This window comes from Siphateles boraxobius, unplaced genomic scaffold, assembly GCF_051911475.1.
Source record: "Siphateles boraxobius isolate OS27281-9 unplaced genomic scaffold, OSU_SipBor_1 151, whole genome shotgun sequence".
Lineage (NCBI taxonomy): Eukaryota > Metazoa > Chordata > Actinopteri > Cypriniformes > Leuciscidae > Siphateles > Siphateles boraxobius.
In genome coordinates this window covers 353,403-378,386 of record NW_027508757.1, presented here as the reverse complement: position 1 = coordinate 378,386, position 24,984 = coordinate 353,403, and the positions used below count along the sequence as shown (strand labels likewise).

The 24,984-nt window shown below is 38.9% G+C and overlaps 1 protein-coding gene across 2 annotated transcripts in view; it reads right to left on the bottom strand.

Annotated features, from left to right (window-relative positions):
• sec31b (SEC31 homolog B, COPII coat complex component) overlaps window positions 1-24,984 on the bottom strand; it is a 39,940-nt gene that overhangs the window by 6,995 nt on the left and 7,961 nt on the right. For both annotated transcript variants that reach the window (XM_077230843.1, XM_077230844.1), the window contains exons 7-21: window positions 24,381-24,523; window positions 24,197-24,296; window positions 23,028-23,189; window positions 21,716-21,868; window positions 19,359-19,571; window positions 17,374-17,448; window positions 16,322-16,408; window positions 16,124-16,238; window positions 14,070-14,248; window positions 13,124-13,250; window positions 12,580-12,725; window positions 9,959-10,132; window positions 8,702-8,824; window positions 5,354-5,480; window positions 3,519-3,872 (exon numbers count right to left, since the gene is read on the bottom strand). In XM_077230843.1, coding sequence (XP_077086958.1) covers window positions 3,519-3,872; window positions 5,354-5,480; window positions 8,702-8,824; window positions 9,959-10,132; window positions 12,580-12,725; window positions 13,124-13,250; window positions 14,070-14,248; window positions 16,124-16,238; window positions 16,322-16,408; window positions 17,374-17,448; window positions 19,359-19,571; window positions 21,716-21,868; window positions 23,028-23,189; window positions 24,197-24,296; window positions 24,381-24,523 — 2,278 coding nt within the window. The remainder of the gene's footprint in view (window positions 1-3,518; window positions 3,873-5,353; window positions 5,481-8,701; window positions 8,825-9,958; window positions 10,133-12,579; window positions 12,726-13,123; window positions 13,251-14,069; window positions 14,249-16,123; window positions 16,239-16,321; window positions 16,409-17,373; window positions 17,449-19,358; window positions 19,572-21,715; window positions 21,869-23,027; window positions 23,190-24,196; window positions 24,297-24,380; window positions 24,524-24,984) is intronic.

Genomic DNA, 24,984 nt, shown 5'->3' with positions numbered 1-24,984 from the left:
ATACACGAAATACTCTGCAAAACTGTCAATCAGCCAATCACGTCTAGGTCGGAGTTTACTTTAAAAACGATGGAAAAGTAGCGCAATGGAATGAAAAAACACATTCTGTGTGTCATTTAACTTAACACAACTAATGTTACATTCATTGCTATATTTACATTAGGCTTCCATTGTGTTTTCTATCCAAATTATTACTGGACTGAAGAAAATTGAAAATGTTAGTATTTTATCCATCCATCCATCCATCTTTGGGCCTTTATTAACCCCCCGGAGCATTTTATGATCATAGATGCACTTTATGATGGACAGATGCACTTTTATGATCATAGATGCACTTTTATGATGGATAGATGCACTTTTATGATGAATAGATGCACTTTTATGATGGATAGATGCACTTTTATGATGAATAGATGCACTTTTATGATGGATAGATGCACTTTTATGATGGATAGATGCACTTTTATGATGAATAGATGCACTTTTATGATCATAGATGCACTTTTATGATCATAGATGCACTTTTATGATGAATAGATGCACTTTTATGATGGATAGATGCACTTTTATGATGGATAGATGCACTTTTATGATCATAGATGCACTTTTATGATGGATAGATGCACTTTTATGATCATAGATGCACTTTTATGATCATAGATGCACTTTTATGATGGATAGATGCACTTTTATGATGAATAGATGCACTTTTATGATCATAGATGCACTTTTATGATGAATAGATGCACTTTTATGATGGATAGATGCACTTTTATGATGGATAGATGCACTTTTATGATCATAGATGCACTTTTATGATCATAGATGCACTTTTATGATGGATAGATGCACTTTTATGATGGATAGATGCACTTTTATGATCATAGATGCACTTTTATGATGGATAGATGCACTTTTATGATCATAGATGCACTTTTATGATCATAGATGCACTTTTATGATGGACAGATGCACTTTTATGATCATAGATGCACTTTTATGATGGACAGATGCACTTTTATGATGGACAGATGCACTTTTATGATGGACAGATGCACTTTTATGATCATAGATGCACTTTTATGATGGATAGATGTACTTTTATGATGGACAGATGCACTTTTATGATGGATAGATGCACTTTTATGATCATAGATGCACTTTTATGATCATAGATGCACTTTTATGATGAATAGATGCACTTTTATGATCATAGATGCACTTTTATGATCATAGATGCACTTTTATGATCATAGACGCACTTTTATGATGGACGGATGCACTTTTATGATGGACGGATGTACTTTTATGATCATAGATGCACTTTTATGATCATAGATGCACTTTTATGATCATAGATGCACTTTTATGATGAATAGATGCACTTTTATGATCATAGATGCACTTTTATGATCATAGATGCACTTTTATGATCATAGACGCACTTTTATGATGGACGGATGCACTTTTATGATGGACGGATGTACTTTTATGATGGATAGATGCACTTTTATGATGGACAGATGCACTTTTATGATGGACAGATGCACTTTTATGATGGACAGATGTACTTTTATGATGGACGGATGCACTTTTATGATGGACGGATGTACTTTTATGATGGACGGATGTACTTTTATGATGGACAGATGCACTTTTATGATGGACAGATGCACTTTTATGATGGACAGATGCACTTTTATGATGGACAGATGTACTTTTATGATGGACGGATGCACTTTTATGATGGATAGATGTACTTTTATGATGGACAGATGCACTTTTATGATGGATAGATGTACTTTTATGATGGATAGATGCACTTTTATGATGGACAGATGCACTTTTATGATGGATAGATGTACTTTTATGATGGACAGATGCACTTTTATGATGGATAGATGTACTTTTATGATGGACAGATGCACTTTTATGATGGATAGATGTACTTTTATGATGGATAGATGCACTTTTATGATGGACAGATGTACTTTTATGATGGATAGATGTACTTTTATGATGGACAGATGTACTTTTATGATGGACGGATGCACTTTTATGATGGATAGATGTACTTTTATGATGGACAGATGCACTTTTATGATGGATAGATGTACTTTTATGATGGATAGATGCACTTTTATGATGGACAGATGTACTTTTATGATGGACGGATGCACTTTTATGATGGATAGATGTACTTTTATGATGGACGGATGCACTTTTATGATGGATAGATGTACTTTTATGATGGACAGATGCACTTTTATGATCATAGATGCACTTTTATGATCATAGATGCACTTTTATGATCATAGACGCACTTTTATGATGGACGGATGCACTTTTATGATGGACGGATGTACTTTTATGATGGACAGATGCACTTTTATGATGGACAGATGCACTTTTATGATGGACAGATGCACTTTTATGATGGACAGATGTACTTTTATGATGGACAGATGTACTTTTATGATGGACAGATGCACTTTTATGATGGACAGATGCACTTTTATGATGGACAGATGCACTTTTATGATGGACAGATGCACTTTTATGATGGACAGATGCACTTTTATGATGGACAGATGCACTTTTATGATGGACGGATGTACTTTTATGATGGACGGATGTACTTTTATGATGGACGGATGTACTTTTATGATGGACGGATGCACTTTTATGATGGACAGATGCACTTTTATGATGGACAGATGCACTTTTATGATGGACGGATGCACTTTTATGATGGACGGATGTACTTTTATGATGGACGGATGCACTTTTATGATGGACGGATGTACTTTTATGATGGACGGATGTACTTTTATGATGGACGGATGCACTTTTATGATGGACGGATGCACTTTTATGATGGACGGATGTACTTTTATGATGGACGGATGTACTTTTATGATGGACGGATGTACTTTTATGATGGACGGATGTACTTTTATGATGGACAGATGCACTTTTATGATGGACGGATGTACTTTTATGATGGACGGATGTACTTTTATGATGGACAGATGCACTTTTATGATGGACGGATGAACTTTTATGATGGACAGATGCACTTTTATGATGGACAGATGCACTTTTATGATGGACGGATGCACTTTTATGATGGACGGATGTACTTTTATGATGGACGGATGTACTTTTATGATGGACGGATGTACTTTTATGATGGACGGATGTACTTTTATGATGGACAGATGCACTTTTATGATGGACGGATGTACTTTTATGATGGACGGATGTACTTTTATGATGGACAGATGCACTTTTATGATGGACAGATGCACTTTTATGATGGACAGATGCACTTTTATGATGGACGGATGCACTTTTATGATGGACGGATGTACTTTTATGATGGACGGATGTACTTTTATGATGGACGGATGTACTTTTATGATGGACGGATGCACTTTTAAATCATGGGCTGATTTTCATTTTTGGGTGAACTATCGCTTTAGTCATTCCAAACTGTGTATGTGTTCTGCATGTACCTGTAGGTGGAGGAGGGAGGCTGGGGCCGCTGAAGCTCTTGGCTCCTGGAGCGCCGGGGCCGCCCTGAGGATAACCGGCTCCGAGAGGCGTATACACACCGCTGGCAGGTGTGTGTGTGTGTGGAGGCCCCTGTGTGTGTGGAGGGGCTGGGAAGAAGGGCGTCGGGCCGCCTGGCAGAGAGGTGGGTGATGTGAACCCTGGAGCAGGTGGAGGAGACATCAGGGGTCCCGGCGGAGACGTGGGCGGCACTGAAGGACCCGTCAGGCTGGAGGAGGGCATCGACGGGCCTGACATGAAGCCCACAGGGCCACCGAGAGACACGGACTGAGGGAACGGCTGAGACGGAGGGAAACCTGGAGGAAGAAATATTTACTAGAGTGTTTCTGGGGTCGATGTGTAAAGGTCCTTGCACACAGAGTCCGAAGTTTTCACACGTTAAAAAATAAACACGACCTCACGTTGTGTCAATCACATTACCACAATGCCTCCGAAACTTTCATCCGTCATAAAACAATTCTGATCGGGTTTGATTTGTTGCGTTTTTCGCATCCGCAGCAAGCATTTTGAGAGGTGTTTGATAATTCAGAGCCGCTGAATGACAAATAGGAAAAAATTTCGGACTCAGTGTGCAAGTACCTTAAGACTTTATTAAGAGTATAAAAAGTTTAGGGTCAGTAAGAATTTATTTCTTCTTCATTATTTCAATTATTAGGATGTATTACGAACAGGGCTGCACAATTAATCGCAATTTCGCGCTGAAACGATTTGGCTCATTGTGAAATCACAAAGGCTGCGATTATTTGTTATGCGCAGCTAGGGTTAGGAAGGATATACATATAATACGTATGTATTATGTGCAGCTTATCAGTGACGTACGGCTCTGTAAACGCTGCTCCATCTGAAAGCACTGCGAGTTTGAGTCGCTTATAACGTCCTTTTGAAAAAGCAACACGCGTCAAACATACATATGTTTGTATGTTTATTTGTAGCCGCTCCAAAGCTACATATAAGCGAGCATTACTTTACAAAGACAACTATATATTTGTTTTTAGAAGTTGGTCATTTTAAACTTGATAGCTTTGAAAGTCTGTTAAGATGGGGAGGTGTACGACATTGGCATGTAAATAGTAAACAACAAAAACAACCAAGAAAACAGCTCTGATCTTGTCGTTTCAGTCACTTCGATATGTTCACAAGACTGCCAACTCTACAGATAAAAAAAAAAAAAAAAAACACGCACACTCGGGTTTGATTTGGGTAGTTTAAGCCTATTTACCGGTCTGTGTTCTACATCATAATTTCTGGCTAGTTTACTTTAGTTTTCTTTTTTATAAAACACCAAACTTTCACCCAAACTGAATAATAATAATAATAATAATTAAAAACAAGTTTAAATGGGTAAATCTTCTATAAATATTTTTAAGTCTTTTGACATAATCCAGTTCTTGTTAAAACACACTAGAAATGCTTATTCTGTGCATTTTGGGCCCTTTTTGTGTGAAATCATTTTTATTTTGTCCATCAAAAGTGTGCTTTCACATGCATGCTGGGAAAAAAAACACACACTGCTCACGCTTGCGTTGTGAAACGGCTGTTGGGATGTATTATGAAGCTGATGTGGTTACCTGGAGCTTATGTGTGCACTTGAGCACTGATTAGAGAATGTATTTTATATAGGCAATTAAAAGGTGCATTATTATGATCGAAGTCTTATTAATATAAACGTGCGATTAGTCGACTAATGGCTTAAATGAACGACTACTAGTCGACTAGAAAAACCTTAGTCGAGGGCAGCGCTAGTAATTATGGTGTATTATGAAGCTGATGTGGTTACCTGGAGCTGTGGCAGGGTATTGTGGGTATTGTGGTCTCAGGCCGGGCCGTAACGCTCCAGCAGAATCAGTCTGAGGGGTGAAGAGACGGGGCATCGTCTGAGGAGAGAGTGTGGACGGGTACGACCCCTGCGCAGGACACACATTACAACATCAACATGCAATGCCTGAATAACTATTGCATTACAGGTCAAGCTTATGCAACCGTCTGAGCAGCCGTGATGATGCAAACACACACGAGGAATGAGGTGCAAGTTACAGCAACTTATTATTACCAGTGTTGTTATTGGTAACTGAAACATAGTAAAGATGAAATAAAATAAAATATTAATATTAGTTGAAAAACTTGCATTTAATAAACTTGAGTATAAGAAGCATACTAAAATATGCACTGCTTCTATGGCTGTGAAGCTGTTAAATATCAATATTACTGATTTTCAAAATGAAGTGCAGAATATCTCTTCCATGCACTTTAGATGATGTGCAAAATATTGCAGTTATGGACTTTTAAAGTGTATCAGTCAGATGTCAATATGAACAAAGGCACTGACGCCTCAACAGGGTATTTCTGCTGCCAGGATATATTTTTGTAGAGTAGAGATGTGTTTTTTAAAAGTAGATCCTGTTTTAACTTGAGCGTAGCACATTTATAACATCGCGTTTACATAAAAACAATGCAAATTCTATGGAACGGCTATTCACAAAAACAGATTTCTCTGTGAACGGCCATCATTTTGCTCCATCACGTTTATATTTGCACTGGAACAGTGTATTGCCACTGAAACCGGGTCAATTCGGACTGTCTGTAGTCGTCAGATAAACACTATGGCCTGGTTTCACAGACAGGACTTCCATAAAGGCAGGATTAGGCCTCAGGTTTAGATGTGTTTTGGTTGATCGGAATCGGATCACAAGTGGACGATGGTAAATACAGGTGTAAATTAGATGCTAAAATGTTCTACTTCCAGAGGTAGTGAAAAACACATGTGACTGGATTGCTTGCGCAGTGTAAATGCTCATGTGTTCGAACAGCCACAAAAGACACCTACTCTCTGCCTACTGACCCGACGCGTAAACATTACGGGAAGCGCACTAGCCAGACGGGATTTAAACTTTATCGGCTGGAGACCCAAGTTTAGTTTGAAGAGGAAAAACGTACCAAGCACAAAGTTCTCTCACCATTCCTGATTTCTCACACACACACACACACTCAGCGTTCGGCTGGTCGTACGTCTGTCAGAGCAGAAATGAAAGTTGCAGCTTTCCGTGTATCGTCTCTGATTACGTTCATATGTAAATTGCGTGAGCTTATTTTGTCCATTAGATCGAAAGATCTGAAAAAGTACCCGCCCATAGAGCCTCCCTTCAAAGAAATCAGGACAGAAGTGGTTTAAAGTGGACGAAAGAGACGGATTAAAACACCAGGTGTAAACGAGACGAGTTTCCCTCGTCTACTTGTGATCCGATCCACCAAAACGCATCTTAATACAAGGGTTTACACTAGGAGTCCAGTCAAATGTGTTTTCGACTACCTCTGGGAGTGGTCAAAAGTGGACAAGCTTAAAACGTTTTAGACCCTGTTACACCCGTATTTAGTGTCGTCCACTTGTGATCCGATCAACTAAAACCAAAACGCATCTTAATAGTTGGTGTAAACAGGGCCAAAGAGTAGCGAGACGACAGAGGCAAACCCGATCGGCTAAAATGTTGGTGACATTCATCGTAATGTACAAATAATGGGCAATTCAACCCCATTTCCAGAGAAGTTGGGGCGTTTCGTCAAATGCAATCAAATGTTAATTCTCTTGAACCTTTATTTAACTGACAAAAGTATGAAGAATAGATTTTCACTAATTTTTTTTTGAAGTATAAATCTTATTGATTTTGATGGCTGCAACAAAAAAAGTAGGGAGTGAGGCATGTTCACCTCTTCATGTTTAATCTTTTAGGAATCGGAGATACTAATTGTTGCAGTTTTGCAAGTGTAATTTTCACCTGATACGAGCATCTCTGCATTCAACAGATGCACAGCTTTCTCCTGTAACAGAGACTCGAGATGCTTTTCTTGATGCAGGGTCACAAGTGACAAAGGTTTTCCAAAGTACTCCTGTGCACATGTGGCTGTATTTAACCCAGTTGCATGATGGTTGGGCGATGCCATCTGAGGGGTCAAAGGTCATGCACATACAACAGGTCTCCTTGCCTTGCCCTTCACAGACGGAGATTTCTCTGGACTCTCAGGACAATATCATGTATGTTAGATGGTGAAAGACCTTAACACTTTGCAATCTTGCATTGAGAAATATGATTTTTTTTAATCATTTGACAACTCTCTTATGAAATTTGGCACAAAGTGATGAGTCATGACCCATGTTTGCTCGCCAAGACTGCGATGCTCCTTTAACCCGATCATGATATCCTCCCCTACTATACTAATAGTGGACTGTTTCAAAAGAGTTTAACTTGGATATTCTATAATCTTATCACTTTTATTCGGACTCTGTCCCAACTTTTTTTGCAGTGTGTTGCAGCCATGAAAATCAAAAATTGCTTATATTTACAAAACACAATTAATTAAGCCAGTGACAACATTGATTATTTTTAATTTGTACTTTTGTCAGTTGAATAAACGTTTAAGTCAAGTAACAAATCACAGATTTTATAGTGTTTTACAAAATGTCCCAACTTTTCTGAATTTGGGGCTGAATATCTCTTCACCAATAATAACCGAGGTCCTTTCCATATCATGCGACAAGTTGATAAAGTAATAATCGCGACATTTATTATCGTTTTATTAACTAAAACCATGAAAACATTTACATTAACTTAATATTTTATTTCAGCCAAGGCAATATTTATTGTTTTCATTTAATTTAACTATAAGTACTAATACTTGAACTAAAAAAAAAAGAAGAAAAAAAAGGAAACGAATCCAGAATATTAATAAAAACTATAACAGTATCTGAATGCTAACACTATTATTAACAGGCTTTCTGGTGTGTTTTGAAGCAGTTCAAGTATGAATGCTTACACAACAAGGTTTTCATAATGATATTTAAAAGTCACAAATGTCTGTTGTGAAACTATAACCTTATTCTGCTTCAGCACAAACTCCCCGAAGACAACACAAAACCTCAAACTGGATGACGCAAAAAAATCCACTGTAAATCAGAGCGAGACGCCCTTTCGCAAACAGCAGACACACTGTATGCCAGCTTCGTCTTTCGCAACACACATCAGGCCATCGGAAAGCAAACAGTGCCTGATGATCATCAGCAGAATGCGTGCACATCATAACCACACACCGTGACGATCACAGACAGACCGTACTGTATTGGAGTGAACTGAACCTGTGTGTGTGCTGGAGGAGTGTGTGTGTTCGCAGCGCCTCCTGCTGGTGCGGACGGGTGTTGTCTCTGCTGCGTCTCGCCCTTCGCATGCGACAGTCTGTCTCTCAACATCCCAACAGCAACCTAGAGCACACACACACACACACACACACACACACACACACACACACACACACACACACACACACACACACACACACACACACACACACACACACACACACACACACACACACACACACACACACACACACACACACACACACACACACACACACACACGAAATTTACTTTTAATGCAAACGGTAGGATATGCTGAGTGGTTTCTAGGCTTTTTGTGGGTGATTGTCAGTGGTCGTTTAGTGCATTACATTGAGAAACGCTCACCATTCAGTGTGTCATTAAAGTATGGGAAGATTGTTTGCTGCATGTTGAGTTTCCAAACGCATGTTAAAGCGACTCAAACTCAGAGCAGATGCAGATGGAGTTTGTGTGTACTCTCATGAGCAGCTCATGTATTTACATTTAGGCAGACGCTTTTATCCAAAGCGACTTACGATTTATTTCAAGATACAGATTTACATTCTTATCAGTTCTTGCTTTCCCTGGGAATCGAACCCATGACCTTGACGTTGCAAGTGGAAACGCTCTACTGTTTGAGCTACAGGAAAGCTGTAGCTTGTGTATAAAGTTTGAAGTGCTTATATATGTTTATATATGCATATGTGTTAGCCTAGAAATCTAGACGCACCCTAGCGGCAGCGAAAATTATTTCGCAGCCAGTGTGGTCTAGCAACTCTCCATAGGCTTTTGAGCTGGAAAAACCAAAAACTGGTCGGGCCAATCACATCGTGTATAGAGTCGGCGGGCGGGCTTAACACAATGACGGCACAGTTCATGACGTTCCGCGTGATTTCCATAGGTGATTTCCCTGCTACTTGAAAACAATGAAGATGCAGCGGTCTTTCGAATCGGCTTTGGCCGCGACTCTGGAGGACTTGGAGTTAAGAGAACGTCACTCTTAATATATCAATTAGCTCCGCTGGTGGAAAAACTCATGGGACTCACTCATCCACAACCGTTCGTTGCTCTGGTTGGTTGTAGTGCTATCCTATTGCGTGCAGAGGGATTTTGAAAGGTAACCGTTTATCCCGCCCCTCGGATTGAGGCATGTCAATGGAGAGTTCCCAGACCTAACATCTTGATGTAGGTCTGGCATGCCAGGCTACATATGTGTGTGTGTGTGTGTGTGTGTACCTGGTCGGAGTCGTCGGGCAGATAGTTGAGCGCGGTGTTCAAGCTGCCCTGTGACGCCAGTATACTGGAGTACTGGATGAGTTTCTCCGTCAGCGCTGAGCTTCGCACACACACCTCGCTGTTACGCAGACGCTCAATCGACTTCCGCAGGATCATCACCTTCTCCACCAGATCCTGCACACACACAAGAACACAGACGTCACACACACACACGCGCTCGACGCAAGTATTCATTACTTCAATGAGCTCATCGTTTCTGCCTTAAATTATTACATTGTTTAAATGAATACATTTTTAGCTAACTGTGATTTTGTATATGTACATTTCTGAAATGCATAACTTAGTCACCTCTGATAACAGATCACTCGAAATTGAAACGTGGACTCATGCATTTTCTGTAAAGCTGCTTTGAAACGATCGGTGCGTCCCAATCCGCATACTATCCCGTCCTAAATAGTATTCGAAAATAGAATTAGTACGTCCCAGATCGTAGTATTTTGAAACGAGTGTCCCAAAGATACCCGGATGGTCTACTATTTCCGGTCAGAATCCGAAGTGCAGATCCGTGAACACGCTAACAGCTAATATTACCCACAACACATCGCGCGTTAGATGAGGATTCTATTAGAACTACAAACACGAGTGAAAAGTGTTAAACTACAGACATGGAGGACGCGCGAGTCCGGCGGTTATGCAGAGAGGTTTAGATAAAGGGGTTTGAGTGATTAATTATCAGTATCTAACCTGACCAACGTATTTTATTCAATGTTGTCCACATTACAGTGCTTAGCATAAGTGAATACAGTTGAATAAAAAAATCATCTTTTGGAAATTAATCTAAATGCCTTAATTAAAAAACATGAGGAAAAATCCTAGCTTTAAGGACACCGATTTTGTTTGTGAATGAATAATGTATCGTAAATAAATAAATGTTCTTCCTTAAAATACAGGTTGCGTAAGTCAGGACACCCCTGTGTTAAACTCCCATAGAGACAGCAGATTTTTATTTTTAAAGGCCAGTTATTTCATGGATCCGGGATACTATGCATCCTGATAAACTTCCCTTAAAGGGTTAGTTCACCCAAAAATGAAAATGATGTCATTAATGACTCACCCTCATGTCGCTCCAAGCCCGTAAGACCTCCGTTCATCTTCGGAACACAGTTTAAGATATTTTAGATTCAGTCCGAGAGCTTTTTGTCCCTCCATTGAAAATCTATGTACGGTATACTGTCCTTGTCCAGAAAGGCAATAAAGACATCATCAAAGTAGTCCATGTGACCTCAGTGGGTTAGTTAGAATTTTTTGAAGCATCGAAAATACATTTTGTTCCAAAAATAACAAAAACGACGACTTTATTCAGCATTGTATTCTCTTCCGGTTCTGTTGTCAATCCGATTTCATGAGTCCGCAGACGTAAGACGAGCTGACGTGTGTCTGGTGCGCCCGAGCTTCGTTTACAGTCTGAGGGAGACGCACGCTGTAAACAAAACAATCTTTGCAAACATGTCTAAGGATTTCGACACAGGGGAAGACTTGCATTTTTTTTAACCAGACATATTTATTTGAACCCGAATACACGGACGCACCAGATACACGTCAGCTCGTCTTCCGTCAGCAGCGTCACTGCGGACTCGTGAACGCGGATCCCCAACAGAACCGGAAGAGAATACAATGCTGAATAAAGTCGTCGTTTTTGTTATTTTTGGACCAAAATGTATTTTCGATGCTTCAAAAAATTCTAACTAACCCACTGATGTCACGTGGACTACTTGATGATGTCTTTATTGCCTTTCTGGACAAGGACAGTATACCGTACATAGATTTTCAATGGAGGGACAAAAAGCTCTCGGACTGAATCTAAAATATCTTAAACTGTGTTCTGAAGATGAACGGAGGTCTTACGGGCTTGGAACGACATGAGGGTGAGTCATTAATGACATCATTTTCATTTTTGGGTGAACTAACCCTTTAACCCCTTGAAGGGGCGTCGTCCATCTTTTTTTACAGTCTATGGACAGAACGCACATAACTAAGCGACAGAGCCGTCCGTTAAAGATGACGAAGTAGTGTGTCCCAAAGCTTGCCTACTCTTTTGCTACACACTCAAAAGTATGTACTTTTTCTTCACAAAACCAGTACATCCTGTTAAGTATGTAGTATTAGTATGTGAATTGTGACGCAGCAGATGTGTATTGTGAAAGGTGCAATGCAAATAAATGTGAATTGAATCATGAGGCATATATAAGTGTATAACTATACCTACAAGTTTAAGAAATATTACGTGTTTTACTACTTTTTCTGCATCCATAAACAATGGTCATTGGATAATCAATTATGTTTTCATATTTTGGAGTAGTGCCTCGTGTTTGTCTCCTTGTATTTGTATTAATATGCTTTGATTGTGGTTATGTTTGTTGGAATGTGCTTTTATGTTTTTTTTCTTCTTCTTTTTTATGTTTTATGGACTTGTGGATTTTACCATCAACCTGCCAGGGACTACAGATGAAAAATAGCGTGTATGGCTAAATCTGGCACATATACATGATGGGCTTGAGTGCTCATGTTAATTAATGTGCATTGTTCATTTTAAAATAAATAAATTGAACTGTTGACGTGACCTCGAGCGCGAGCGGAGACGAACAGTCTCTCTGTGACGTCCAGCACTCCACCAGACGCTCGATGTTCCCGGAGCAGATGAAGCACAGACAGGCTTGCAGACGGTGTTTCTCTGAGCCTTCAGCATCCAGACGAGCTCCCAGGGTATCTGAACACACACACACACACACCTGTCAATCATTCCAGAACAACACACACTCTGATATATGCTTTTAGTGATGCAGAAACTTGCTTGTCAACAGTAGCAGACTGATTAAGACTATTGTGTGTATGTTGTGCATGTATACTTAGGTAGCATGTGCATGAATAGGAATGTTAAGTTTATTTGTGTATGCATGTGTACATATGCATGTATAAATATGTATATATAATTAAAAACTGCATAAGGAATGATAACTTTTGTCCGTTTTTTGTTTGCAAAAGGAAAATACGGAGGATATTCGGATTCGATTTCAGTTGATCTGTACTCTATACATTTCTCCAAAAAAACTGAAACATAAAGACAGGGAGCCCTTGATGTGAGCGCCGACTCTTGCATGATCTCACCGCAGAGAGACGCGAACTCCTCTGGGTTAGCATAGGTTAGCAGAGCCGCTAACGCCTCCTTCCAGTTCTCCAGCTCACAGCTCTGGACGATATTACACCAGTTCTGCGTCACCACTGACGAGATCAGCTGATGAGGGACAATCACTGATCAATACACACACTCATTTCACTTTCTCAATAATTATAATACTAATAATTCAGATAAATAATAAGAATTCTTATTATCTTTTCCATTAAAATATAATAATAATAATAATAATAAGACGACAACAGCTAATAAGCAATAATGCAATATTTAGCTGCAATAATGCAGCAATAATAATACAGCAATAATGGCAACAACAACAACAATACTAATAGCAATAACAATAATTATTAAAATATGAATAATTATATGAACAAGATGACTGATAACAATAAAAACAATTATTATTATTGTTATTATACATCTATCGATATTACTAATAATAGCAGAAATAATAATACTTAAATTAAAATAATAACAAAGATAATTAAAATAACAACAAAAATAAAAGTAATGATAATAAGAATATTAATAACATTAATAATTATAATAATTACTAAAATATCAATAATAATATGAACAATGACTAATTTTAATAAGAAAATAATAATAACAATAATGGTAATATACTGTATATAATAATAAAAATAAAGATGACAACTAATAATAACCATAAAAACCATTATTATTATTATTCTTATTAACATTATAATAGTAGTAATAATACTCAAAATATAATAAGAATAAAAATAATAAGAATAGCAACTAAACTAATAATAATGACAAAGATAACACTGATGCAAAAAAATTATAAAAATGATGATGCAATAAATAAATACCAGTTACAGAGGAGAGTGAATACTGAAGAAGTTTCCACAAATGACAGACTAAAAGGACTCGTGTATAGATATAAGCGGTTACCATGGAGACGCTGTTGGTCTGGCGGGTGAGGTAGCGTTGCTGGGTCTTCTTCAGTAGCTCCTCCCCTCCGCTGATTGACAGCAGGATGGCCTCCGCGAAACGCCCGTCACTCAAGCACAGATCCACTGCGCCCTCGAAGTTCCCCACTAGCAGAGCCTGACTGATCAGACCGTCTGTATCTACTCAACACCGGACACATGTGAGCAAAATCACCAATCGTAATCGCAAAATCATAACGGTATTTCTAGGGCTGCCCCCTTTTAAGTCTTATTTAAAAACGTATTTATTTTCTTTAGCTTTTGAATTAGTTATGTTTGTTTTGTTGTATGATTTTAATGTTATTATTTTTGTAAAGCACTTTGGGGCAACATCTGTTGTTTGAAAATGTGCTATATAAATAAAGTTGCTTGCTTGCTAATAATCGACTAACCGTTAGTCGGACAAAATTGTATCAGTCGTTCAGTCGCATAAAAATTTTTTTTCGAAAAAGTGTTGAAAGCAGAAAGATCGTTAACGTTCATTTACCGACCTCAAATATGGCTTATCAATAAAACATGTAAATAGCAGAACTTTACAAGTCTGCTCGCTCTAATGTTAACCTAGACAAATGTGTGCTATTATTGGGTGCATATCACTTGAGTTTAACTTCAAATTCAAATCAAAAAATAGCCAGCTAATATTCCCGCCGGTATGTTGACGGAAGTTGGGGGATTTCAGGTGTTGCATGATATCTCTGATAGGAAGGCCACAAGAAGTAAAACATTTTTTTGATCACTTTTACTCACGACATGCTATCCGGCAACAAAGGATTCCATTCATTATGCTAAGCTAAGCTAGCGGCGGCGCTGCCAGACTAAGACAATGCATGCACTGACAGGGCTGCCAACTCTCACGCATTGAGCGTGAGACACACGCAATTGACCCAATTCTCACGCTCTCACGCCACACCCCCGATTTCTCACGCTTAAGTGTCAACCCGGTAGGTAAAATGCCTGAAAGATGAGTTCATCTATATATCTACCTGTTGAGCCACTCGCGATCGACTAGTTATACCGCAAATTAGTTAAATATCCCGTAATCTAGAGTAAAGATATTGTGCTCCAAACCGCGCGCACGGCAGAGGTAAGCGAGCGAGAGACCTTGCGTGTGCCGACGCAAAACAGTGCGGCGCGGGACAAATTTTTAAAGGTCATTGCGGGAGCGGGCGGGATGATGAGGTGCACTTGCGGGTGCGGGCGGGAGGGATGACACGCTGCACTCCCGCAAATTAAATATGAGTATAAAGTAAAATATATAAATGATTAAAGTAGCGTACATAATTTGTAGTTGTGAGGGAGATTCTGATTGGCAGCAATAAAAACGTTTTAAGCAGCCTAAACTTGTGAATGTTGTCGGGTAGGGCGGGGCCTAATCTCACGCACACTTGTTTAGAGACAATTCCTTTCCCGCTGCTCCGAGTTCGAATTCGAAAGCTAGTTCAAGTTCAAAATAGACAGCATGGACGAGGAACAGAGCACCTCTAGTGCTTCAGATAAAGTACTGTTGTGAATATTATGCTGTTCGTAATATGGGAACAATAAATATGTTACCAAGTATTGGTAAGGAATTTTGTGTGCACGCATTTTTTCCCCAAGACCTTTCGTCAGACAGAAAGTGCGGGCGGGAGCGGGACATTATATCACAGATGCGGCGGGAGCGGTACTAAAAATGACAAATCTTTGCGGGAGCGGGCGGGAGCGGGACTGAACACTGCGGGAGCGGGCGGGAGCGGGTCTGAAAATTGTGTCCCGCGCAGACCTCTAATTAAGACACATTTATTTAAGCCTGTTTTTCTTTAATTGTTGTATTGCCCTTGTAGTTTCTGTTTTATTTACTGTAGCGCTTTGGGTTTAAGAAAAGTGCATTACAAATAAAACGTATTATTATTATTATACAATTTCACCGCTAGATGGGGAAAAAATCTTACACAGTGCAGCTTTAAATGAACGACTACTAGTCGACTAGTATAATCTTTAGTGGAGGGCAGCCCGAGTTATTTCTATGAAGATGCTCACCTGAGGACACGGGGATCTGGAACGCCTCTTTGTCTTTCTCTTTCTTTGGTAGTTGATGAAAGAAATCAGCAGGAGACTCGCGGCCCGACGAACCGTCTGCAGACTCGTCCGCTCTCTGAGAGAAACGAGACACTAAATCATGATTCATAATCCAATACAATAAACAACGTGTTGAATGAGCGTGTAAGTGCATCTGACCTGATCAGAAAGAGTCTGCATCTTCTCAGCCAGATCGTTCACGTCGAAACCGTTGGGTTGATGCTTCCTCGACAAACACGCCGAGATCTGTGCAGATACACAAATGAACACATGTGGGTCTGTTCCTCTCAGAGAGATAGACTGGGAAGATAAGTCACTGAAAAACATGCATATAGTGCTAACACTTTACAATAATGTGCATTAGTTAAATACATTAGTTAGCGTGAACTTGGAACTGCAGTTATACAGCATTTATTAAAGGTGCAATGTGTGATATTTCTTATGATCTATTGACAGAAATGCAATATAAGATCCATAACTATGTTTTCAGTGTTGTATAAAGACCTTACTCAATGAGCCGTTATGTTTTTATTACCTTAGAATGAGACATTTATATCTACATAGGCGCGGGAATCCCCTTCTATGAAGGTCGACATATTGTGACGTCATGTGTCTACCGTAGCCGACAGCGAACAAACAGCGCTAAAGAAACCTCATTGCTTGACTTACTACTCTCTGCTGCTGACTCAGACTTTTGTCTTACGTCGGCCACCGTAGCTTCTCATTCGAGTTTGAAAACCGAGGGATAGGCCGCGAGTGACTTGCTGTTTGCAATTCGCAAATCTCACCACTAGATGCCGCTAAAAATTACACACTGCTTCTTTAAACTTTGTTCATTTCAACATTTACTAATACTTTATTAAAATCTTGTTAACATTAGTTAATGCAGTGCATGAACTAACAATGAACAGCTGTAATTTTATTAGGTAAGGTTCACAAAGATTAATAAATATAGTAACAAATGTATTGTGCATTGTTAGTTCATGTTAGTTAATACATTAATGAACCTTATTGTAAAGTGTTACCCCGATAGTTTTATTCCAGGGATTTTCTGGATTTTATTTGGGATTTTTCCATGCAAAACACAACGTGAAATAATGAGGTGGGGTAAGATGTGTCAGTGGGTAAACTGTGTCACTCCTTTGTCCAGTATTTAGATCAAATGTCTGCGTACACGGCAGGGTTTACACTGAATGAGTCTGATGCGATACCTTCCTCTGCAGCTCGTCTTTACTGAAGCCCAGCAGCCGCAGAAACTTCACTCGCGCTTCATCTTCGAAATTCACCTGGTAAAAACACCACAGAACAATTACCAAAACACTTCCTGCATTTCCTGAGAAACTGATATATACATACATTATACATAAAGTCCCCATGCATCTCGCTCTACCGCCAGTATTCTGATCATTTTGATGACATCATTCTGTCAGATTTTCTGTCCAATCAAATGCTCTCAAGAGTCTGAAGCATCCCACTGCAAAAATTAGGGTTTCACGCTTAATCGGATTAAAAACAAAAGGCTTTATTAAAGGCTTAGTGCAATTTAATGAAATAAATATATCCGTGTTTCGGAGTGAAGCGTGTCACTGTCAGCATCTCAACATGATTATGTAATGTGTGGCGCATCGCAGCTAGTGCAAGATGAGCATTTGTGGTTAAAAAGTATATAAATGTTTATTTTTGTTATAAAATGAGCGATGGTTTGTCTAGATAAGACTCGTATTCCTCGGCTGGGATCGTTTAGAGACCGTTGGACCCCACTGAAGTCACTATATGGAGAAAAACCCTGGAATATTTTCCTTTTTTTCTTTTCGACTGAAGAAAGAAAGACACGAACATCTTGGATGGCGTTGGGGTGAGTAAAATATCAGGAAATTTTAATTCTGAAGTGAACTGATCCTTCAAGGCAGTGTTTCCCATGCATTTAACTGAGTTTGTGTTTCACAGAAGAAAAACAGCGCTGAAATGACGTTAGGATTTAGCATGTGTAAATGTTTACCATCAGGAACCTCCACAAGCTCTACAAACAAGGACAGCAATTTTTTTACATCGCATTTTAACACAGTTTTTATCCGAAAAATCAAATTTAGATTTTTTCCCACAATTTAATCATGCAGCCCTAACCAACATTGTCATAAATCGGTCCCTTGTTCACTCATTTCACTGTATTTGAAATAGTAAATGGCAAACAGTGTTATATATATATATATATATACATACATATATATACACATACTGTATATATATAAGGGGTGTAACGGTTCACGAAATTCACGGTTCGGTTCAATACGATACAGTGGTGTCACGGTTCGGTACGTTTTCGATACAGTAAAAAGAAAGAAATGCCAGAGAAATTTCCTATTTATTAAAAGAAAAATTATTTTTAAATAAGTGTGAGTTTTCCTACATCTTGAAACTTTTAGTTTTATAAATGGGGGTAATCTTTGAAGGATGAACAAATGTTTTGGTCATCACATTAAAAATATGATAATATTTGAGTTTTGAAGTGCTGGAAAAAGATGTGTGATGTACTTGAAAGCATTTTACTATTCCTGCCAGACTTCCATGGTTACAGTGAGTGTTACTACAGTAAATCCATGGTGAATGTTGCTGATCTGTGGACTTAAAGCCTATAACTAGTTCATTCATGGAACAATGTTTCTCCTGGTTTCCACGTCAGCGCTGTTTGATCCGTTAATAACGGAGAAATTTTAATGCTTCTCACTAGATCTCGTTAGTACTTCAGTGGCGAATTCAAATGTTTTGTTCACTGGATCTCTCAGCGCTGTGTAGAAACAGTGTCGCTGGATCACGATCGGCTCTCCCTGCACTGATGTTGATGGTCCAAACTGATAAACGGTCCGTGAAGCACAAAATAATGAGTAGCGCAGTTCGTTCCGCTTTCATTACGTTTGCCATTTGATGTTGCGCAATATCGTGGTGCTCACGCCAGCGCGGATTTTCGTCAGCAGGAAAAATGGTCCAACGAATCGTTCGGTTTGTAATGTGTACCGAACCGAAAGCCTCGTACCGACCGGTTCTTACACCCCTACTATATATGCAATATGAAGCAATTTAAGGCAGCGTTAAGTAGCTTTCCATTGAGTGTTATGGCATCTCTTTTTGTGTTTCACATAATAAAACAGGGCTGGAATGGCATTAGCATTTAGCATGTTCTGCATGTTTACATGTTTACCATGAGGAATCTCCATATGTCCTGCTCGGCGTCAGACGGGGCGCTCGTGATCTTACTGTGGCAGTAGTTGGTGAAGGACCCAGACTGCAGAACGGCCTGGAGCTCGCTGGAGCGCTGGAGGAACTCGGTCTCTGTGGTCACCTGACTCACCTGTACCTGTCGAGGCTGACCCGGCGCTGTAGGGTTCTCAAACGTCACCAGCTTCCCACCGAACTGTGAGAGATAGAAGCGAGTAGAGTCAGACCAAGCGTGCCTTTCCTGTAGCTCAAACGGTAGAGCGTTGGCGCTTGCAACGTCAAGGTCATGGGTTCGTTTCCAGGGAAAGCAAGAACTGATAAGAATGTAAATCGCTTTGGATAAAAGCATCTGCCAAAATGTAAATATAAAGTCCTGAAAAGTGAAGCCCAAGCGTCTCGATATAGTATAGCTCCTAGTATAGCTCATAAACGCATCTTTTCATCAAAGACGTTTTTTTTTTTCGGCAACACTTGATCCATTTATACTAACATTTTCTCTTCTATTCTATATCCATTAATAAAAAAAATACATATACTGCATTAGATTAAAGTGGAACTATGCAGTTTTTTTTATGCCTGTGAGCGGAAAAAACGCACTTGCAACTTTGGGCCAACTTTGGGTTGTAACGAATTGCTTTACAGCACCGCACACATATAAGAAGCAGAAAGCTAGAAAAGCATTGTCAGAGGAACAGAGAAAGAGGAAACGGCAGACTGACCGAGCGAGGAGTCAGACACGAGTAAACATCGGACCTGCGTTTTCAGAATGGCGGAAAAAAATTAAGAAAGCGCGGTCGGAAGAGTCTAGAAAAAGGAAACGAGAATCTGACAGCGCGAGGAACCGGACAAGAGTCCCACTCGCTCAGGCTTTCACTGTTAAAGTTGATTCCTGCGATTATCATGAGAACAGTTGTCAATATCTCACATAATTATCAGGATATAAATAAGCCTACACGTTGCAAATAGTGTAAATGAGCGCAATATGCAAACTATTATGATAAATTGCAATAATCATGTCTAACGACATCATAACGGACATTGTTACGAAATAATGCGACGTACATGTAACTTTATTAATGTCATCTGGCATTTTGTAATGTTTACATTACACTCAAAAAACACAAATGAAATTATAGAGTAGGCCTAGGCTATAGATTATTTATTTGTAATTTAGCTGCAATCATGTAAAAAGGTTATAAGCCATCAAACGCGGTAGGCTACTTTATTATTATAAAGTGCAGAGACGCTCTGCGTGAGTGGCATTTACGACAGTAACATTAAATACAAGTACTCTACAGCGACTCTAGGGGGCGCTGTTTGACAAAAACGGAATTTCTGCATAGTGTGCCTTTAAACTAGGAAGTTTTACAGTACTTGCATATTGTTGTCCTATTGTTAGTTTCACTGCTTATATTGTTGTCATTTGTAAGTTGCTTTGGATAAAAGCGTCTGCTAAATGAATAAATGTAAATGTAAACCCAGAGCCTCGATCGCCCCCTGGTGGCTGGTCCCAGTATAGCTCGTAAACCCCGCCTCCCCATGAAGTCTAATGAGACGCGATGGAAACTAAAAAAGCAAATCACACTTCAAATTAATTTTTACCAAAGATGTTTTCTGTTACTTTAGGGAGTTTGATCACGCTAATGTAAGTTTAAGTGTTCGTTTTTTAAAATAAGTTTGCTCTTAGTTAATTTTGTTACACTTAAAGCCACACTTCAGAAGTTACTCGATCACCCGTTTATTCATGTACACCATATTTCACCCAACATCGTTCGTGCTCAACCAACAACAACCGCACTTCTGGGAACTTCATAATAAGAGTCCCCTTTTTCCTTTCGGTAAACATGTGTAATCTTAAACAATATTCAGCACAGAGGTATACATGTGCATAAACACACTTTTAGTGTCTTAAACTTAAATTGATGCTATAAAACCGGGAATGTGACATCATGATTGACAGCTTCTCTAAACGAAGTCACTGAGGCACCAATGGACTTTTTCGGGAGGAGATTGGAGCTTCAACTTTAATTACTACATGTCCATAACTGTTTATTTCAGTTGCTCTGCAGTAAACTTCATAGTAACCGTTTCTGTGGGAGTGTGTGTGTATGTGTGAGAGAGAGAGTGTGGGCGGGACCTTGATATCGCGACTCCACTTCACGTTTACTAATGCGCAGAATCAGGTCCTAAATCAGCGCAAGATATCAGCGCCATATTAGGACTTTGGCGGCTTCACTTTTCACCAATGGAAGAGAGTGAAGGACGTAGTCCATCTTTTTTTACAGTCAGACTCACACGAATCTTGAAATATAATGGTCTCAATAACCCTGAAATACTCACAGCGAAAGAGGCACCGACAGGCCTTCGCACCCACTTGGGTGGCTTTGTTAGCGGAGGAATGATGGTGGTCTCGACTGTGGGCTGAGGCATTAGCAGAGGCGGAAGAGCTTGACCGGTTCCGAACGGGTCGTTGGTGTCAAACGAAGCCGAGATCTAAGAACAGAGAGAGAGGAGAGACTGATGATTAAAGGGATAGTTCACCCATGATTTACTCTCCCTCAAGCCATCCTAGGTGTATATGACATTCTTCTTTCAGATGAATACAATCAGAGTTATATAAAAAAATGTCCTGGCTCTTCCAAGCTTTATAATGGCAGTCAATGGGTATATATTATAGTCCATCAAGTGCATCTATCCATGATAAAAGTGCATCTATCCATCATAAAAGTGCATCTGTCCATCATAAAAGTGCATCTGTCCATCATAAAAGTGCATCTATCCATCATAAAAGTGCATCTATCCATCATAAAAGTGCATCTATCATCATAAAAGTGCATCTATCCATCATAAAAGTGCATCTATCATCATAAAAGTGCATCTATCCATCATAATAGTGCATCTGTCCATCATAAAAGTGAATCTGTCCATCATAAAAGGGCATCTATTCATCATAAAAGTGCATCTATCCATCATAAAAGTGCATCTATCCATCATAAAAGTGCATCTATCATCATAGAAGTGCATCTATCCATCATAAAAGTGCATCTGTCCATCATAAAAGTGCATCCATCATAAAAGTGCATCTATCATCATAGAAGTGCATCTATCCATCATAAAAGTGCATCTATCCATCATAAAAAGGCATCTATCCATCATAAAAGTGCATCAATCCATCATAAAAGTGCATCTATCCATCATAAAAGGGCATATGTCCATAATAATGCACTGGATAGATGCACTTTTATGATGGATAAATGCACTTTTATGATGGATTGATGCACTTTTATGATGGATAGATGCCTTTTTATGATGGATAGATGCACTTTTATGATGGACGGATGCACTTTTATGATGGATAGATGCACTTTTATGATGGACGGATGCACTTTTATGATGGATAGATGCACTTTTATGATGGACGGATGCACTTTTATGATGGATCGATGCACTTGATGGACTTCCAAAAAAATATACCCATTCACTGCCATTATAAAGCTTGGAAGAGCAAGGACATTTTTAATATAACTCTGATTGTATTCGTCTGAAAGAATGATGACTTCAGGGTGAGTAAATCTTACTCACTTGTGGGCTTTAAAGCCACAAACAGATCGACATTCCCCTGAAAAAGTGTGAAAAACACACATAATCGCACCTGGTCCACCGTGCTGTGCTGATGCTGTTGAAGACGCCCACCCATAACTGAATACACACTGATCCGCCCGTCAAATGATGCGGCTGACAGGAGGGCGGGGTTACGGGGACACCACTGCACATCGAAGCACCACTGATTGGCTGTTGGCAGCTCGTAAATCACCTGAAACACGAGAGACAAGGCATGATGGTCAATAAACGTGGAAAGTGATCCAGAGATCCCACACTAATGGATTTCTATGATTTTATTCATTACTAAACCTGGTAAATGGATTAACATTTGAAAAAGAAGAAATTAACACAGCCATACATATTAGTATTGTAATGTAATAGTAATATAAAATAATTATCATATTATTGTTCTTAGATACTTTTAAAGAAGTAATATTTCTTAATTTGTTTTTATTTAGTAATAACAATAATATTATTACTACATAGCCATACTGATAGAAAAATTCTTTATTATATAATTTAACAATAACAACATTTATATTTTGATATGTTATATATAATAAAAATGTATTATTATTGTTAGTATAATTTCACAGATATATTTAATTTTGTAATATTTTTAAACTGTGATCAGTTTTAAGATTCATATTTTGTTTGTTCATACTGTCTGTGAAAATTAAATGTTTGAAAATAGATTAAATTCAGAGGCATAAATATTAATATTGTAATTTTTACAGTTGTAAAGTTAAATAATAATGATTATTATATTATGTTTCTTGTTAATTTGTTTTTACTTAGTAATAATAATAATCAATATATTTCATAGCCATACTGATAACAGATTATTTAATAAAATAAAATTATATAATATTTTATTATACATTATATATAATATAAAACAGATTATTATTGTTAGAATAATTTCACAGATCCATTTAATTTTATAATATTTTTATAGTGATCTGTTTTCAGTTTCATATTTTGTTTGTTAATACAGTGTCTGGAAAAATGAAATGTTAATAGATAGAAAATAGATCAAAATATGAATCATACAAAAATCTAAAGGTAGAGCACGATGCAAGCAACGTCAAAGTCATGGGTTCGATCCTCAGAGAAGGCATGAACGGATCATGAATGCAAGGCAAGTCCATTATGATAGAAGTGCATGGGCGTAAATGTCATGTAACTGTAATAAAGCAGCCGCTGTGACTGACGGACCTCTCCGGTGTTCGGGTTCCAGCACAGGATCCGGTTGTCTTTGCCGCTGCTCAGCAGAAGCTCTGGATCGGCTTGACTCCATGAGATGGACAGAATTCCTCTGGAATATTAAAGGACGTCACACGTGAGCAGGAGCATGAAAGCAGCTCATAGAGACGTTGATTTTAGAGAAGTGAGCCTCTACCTGGTGTGGTTCTCCAGGACTTTGAGTGGCGAGGTCGCAAACCTCAGGTCCCACATCTGTATAACGGGAAGCCTGTCGTCCTCTGATGCTAGAACCAGCTGAGTGGCCACATCTGGATGCCACAACATCCCAGAACAGTGCATCTGACAATAAAAATAATAATACATTTTATAATAATGCGCTTTTCTTATACCCAAGTACAGTACAAAAGTACATCCGTAAAAGAAAATTGAGAAAACCAAAATGCAACAACAGGTAGAGTACAATATACATCCAGTGTCTCCAATTACGACATAAATACTACCTTAAAAAGATGGGTTTTTAGCGGTTTCTTAAAGGGGGGTATAATGCCCTTTTCACGAGATGTAAAATAAGCCTCTGATCTCCCCAGAGTGTCTATGTGAAGTTTTAGCTCAAAATACCTCACAGATATTTTAAATTGCATGTTAAAATTGTCACTTTTTGAGGTTGAGCAAAAACGCCCCGTTTATGTGTCTGTTCCTTTAAATGCAAATGAGCTGCACAGTGGGCGGAGCTGTGCCCTTAAAATTTCGAAAACTTTTAGCCTTTTCATGTTCAAACCGGAGTCAGACAAAGATGGAGA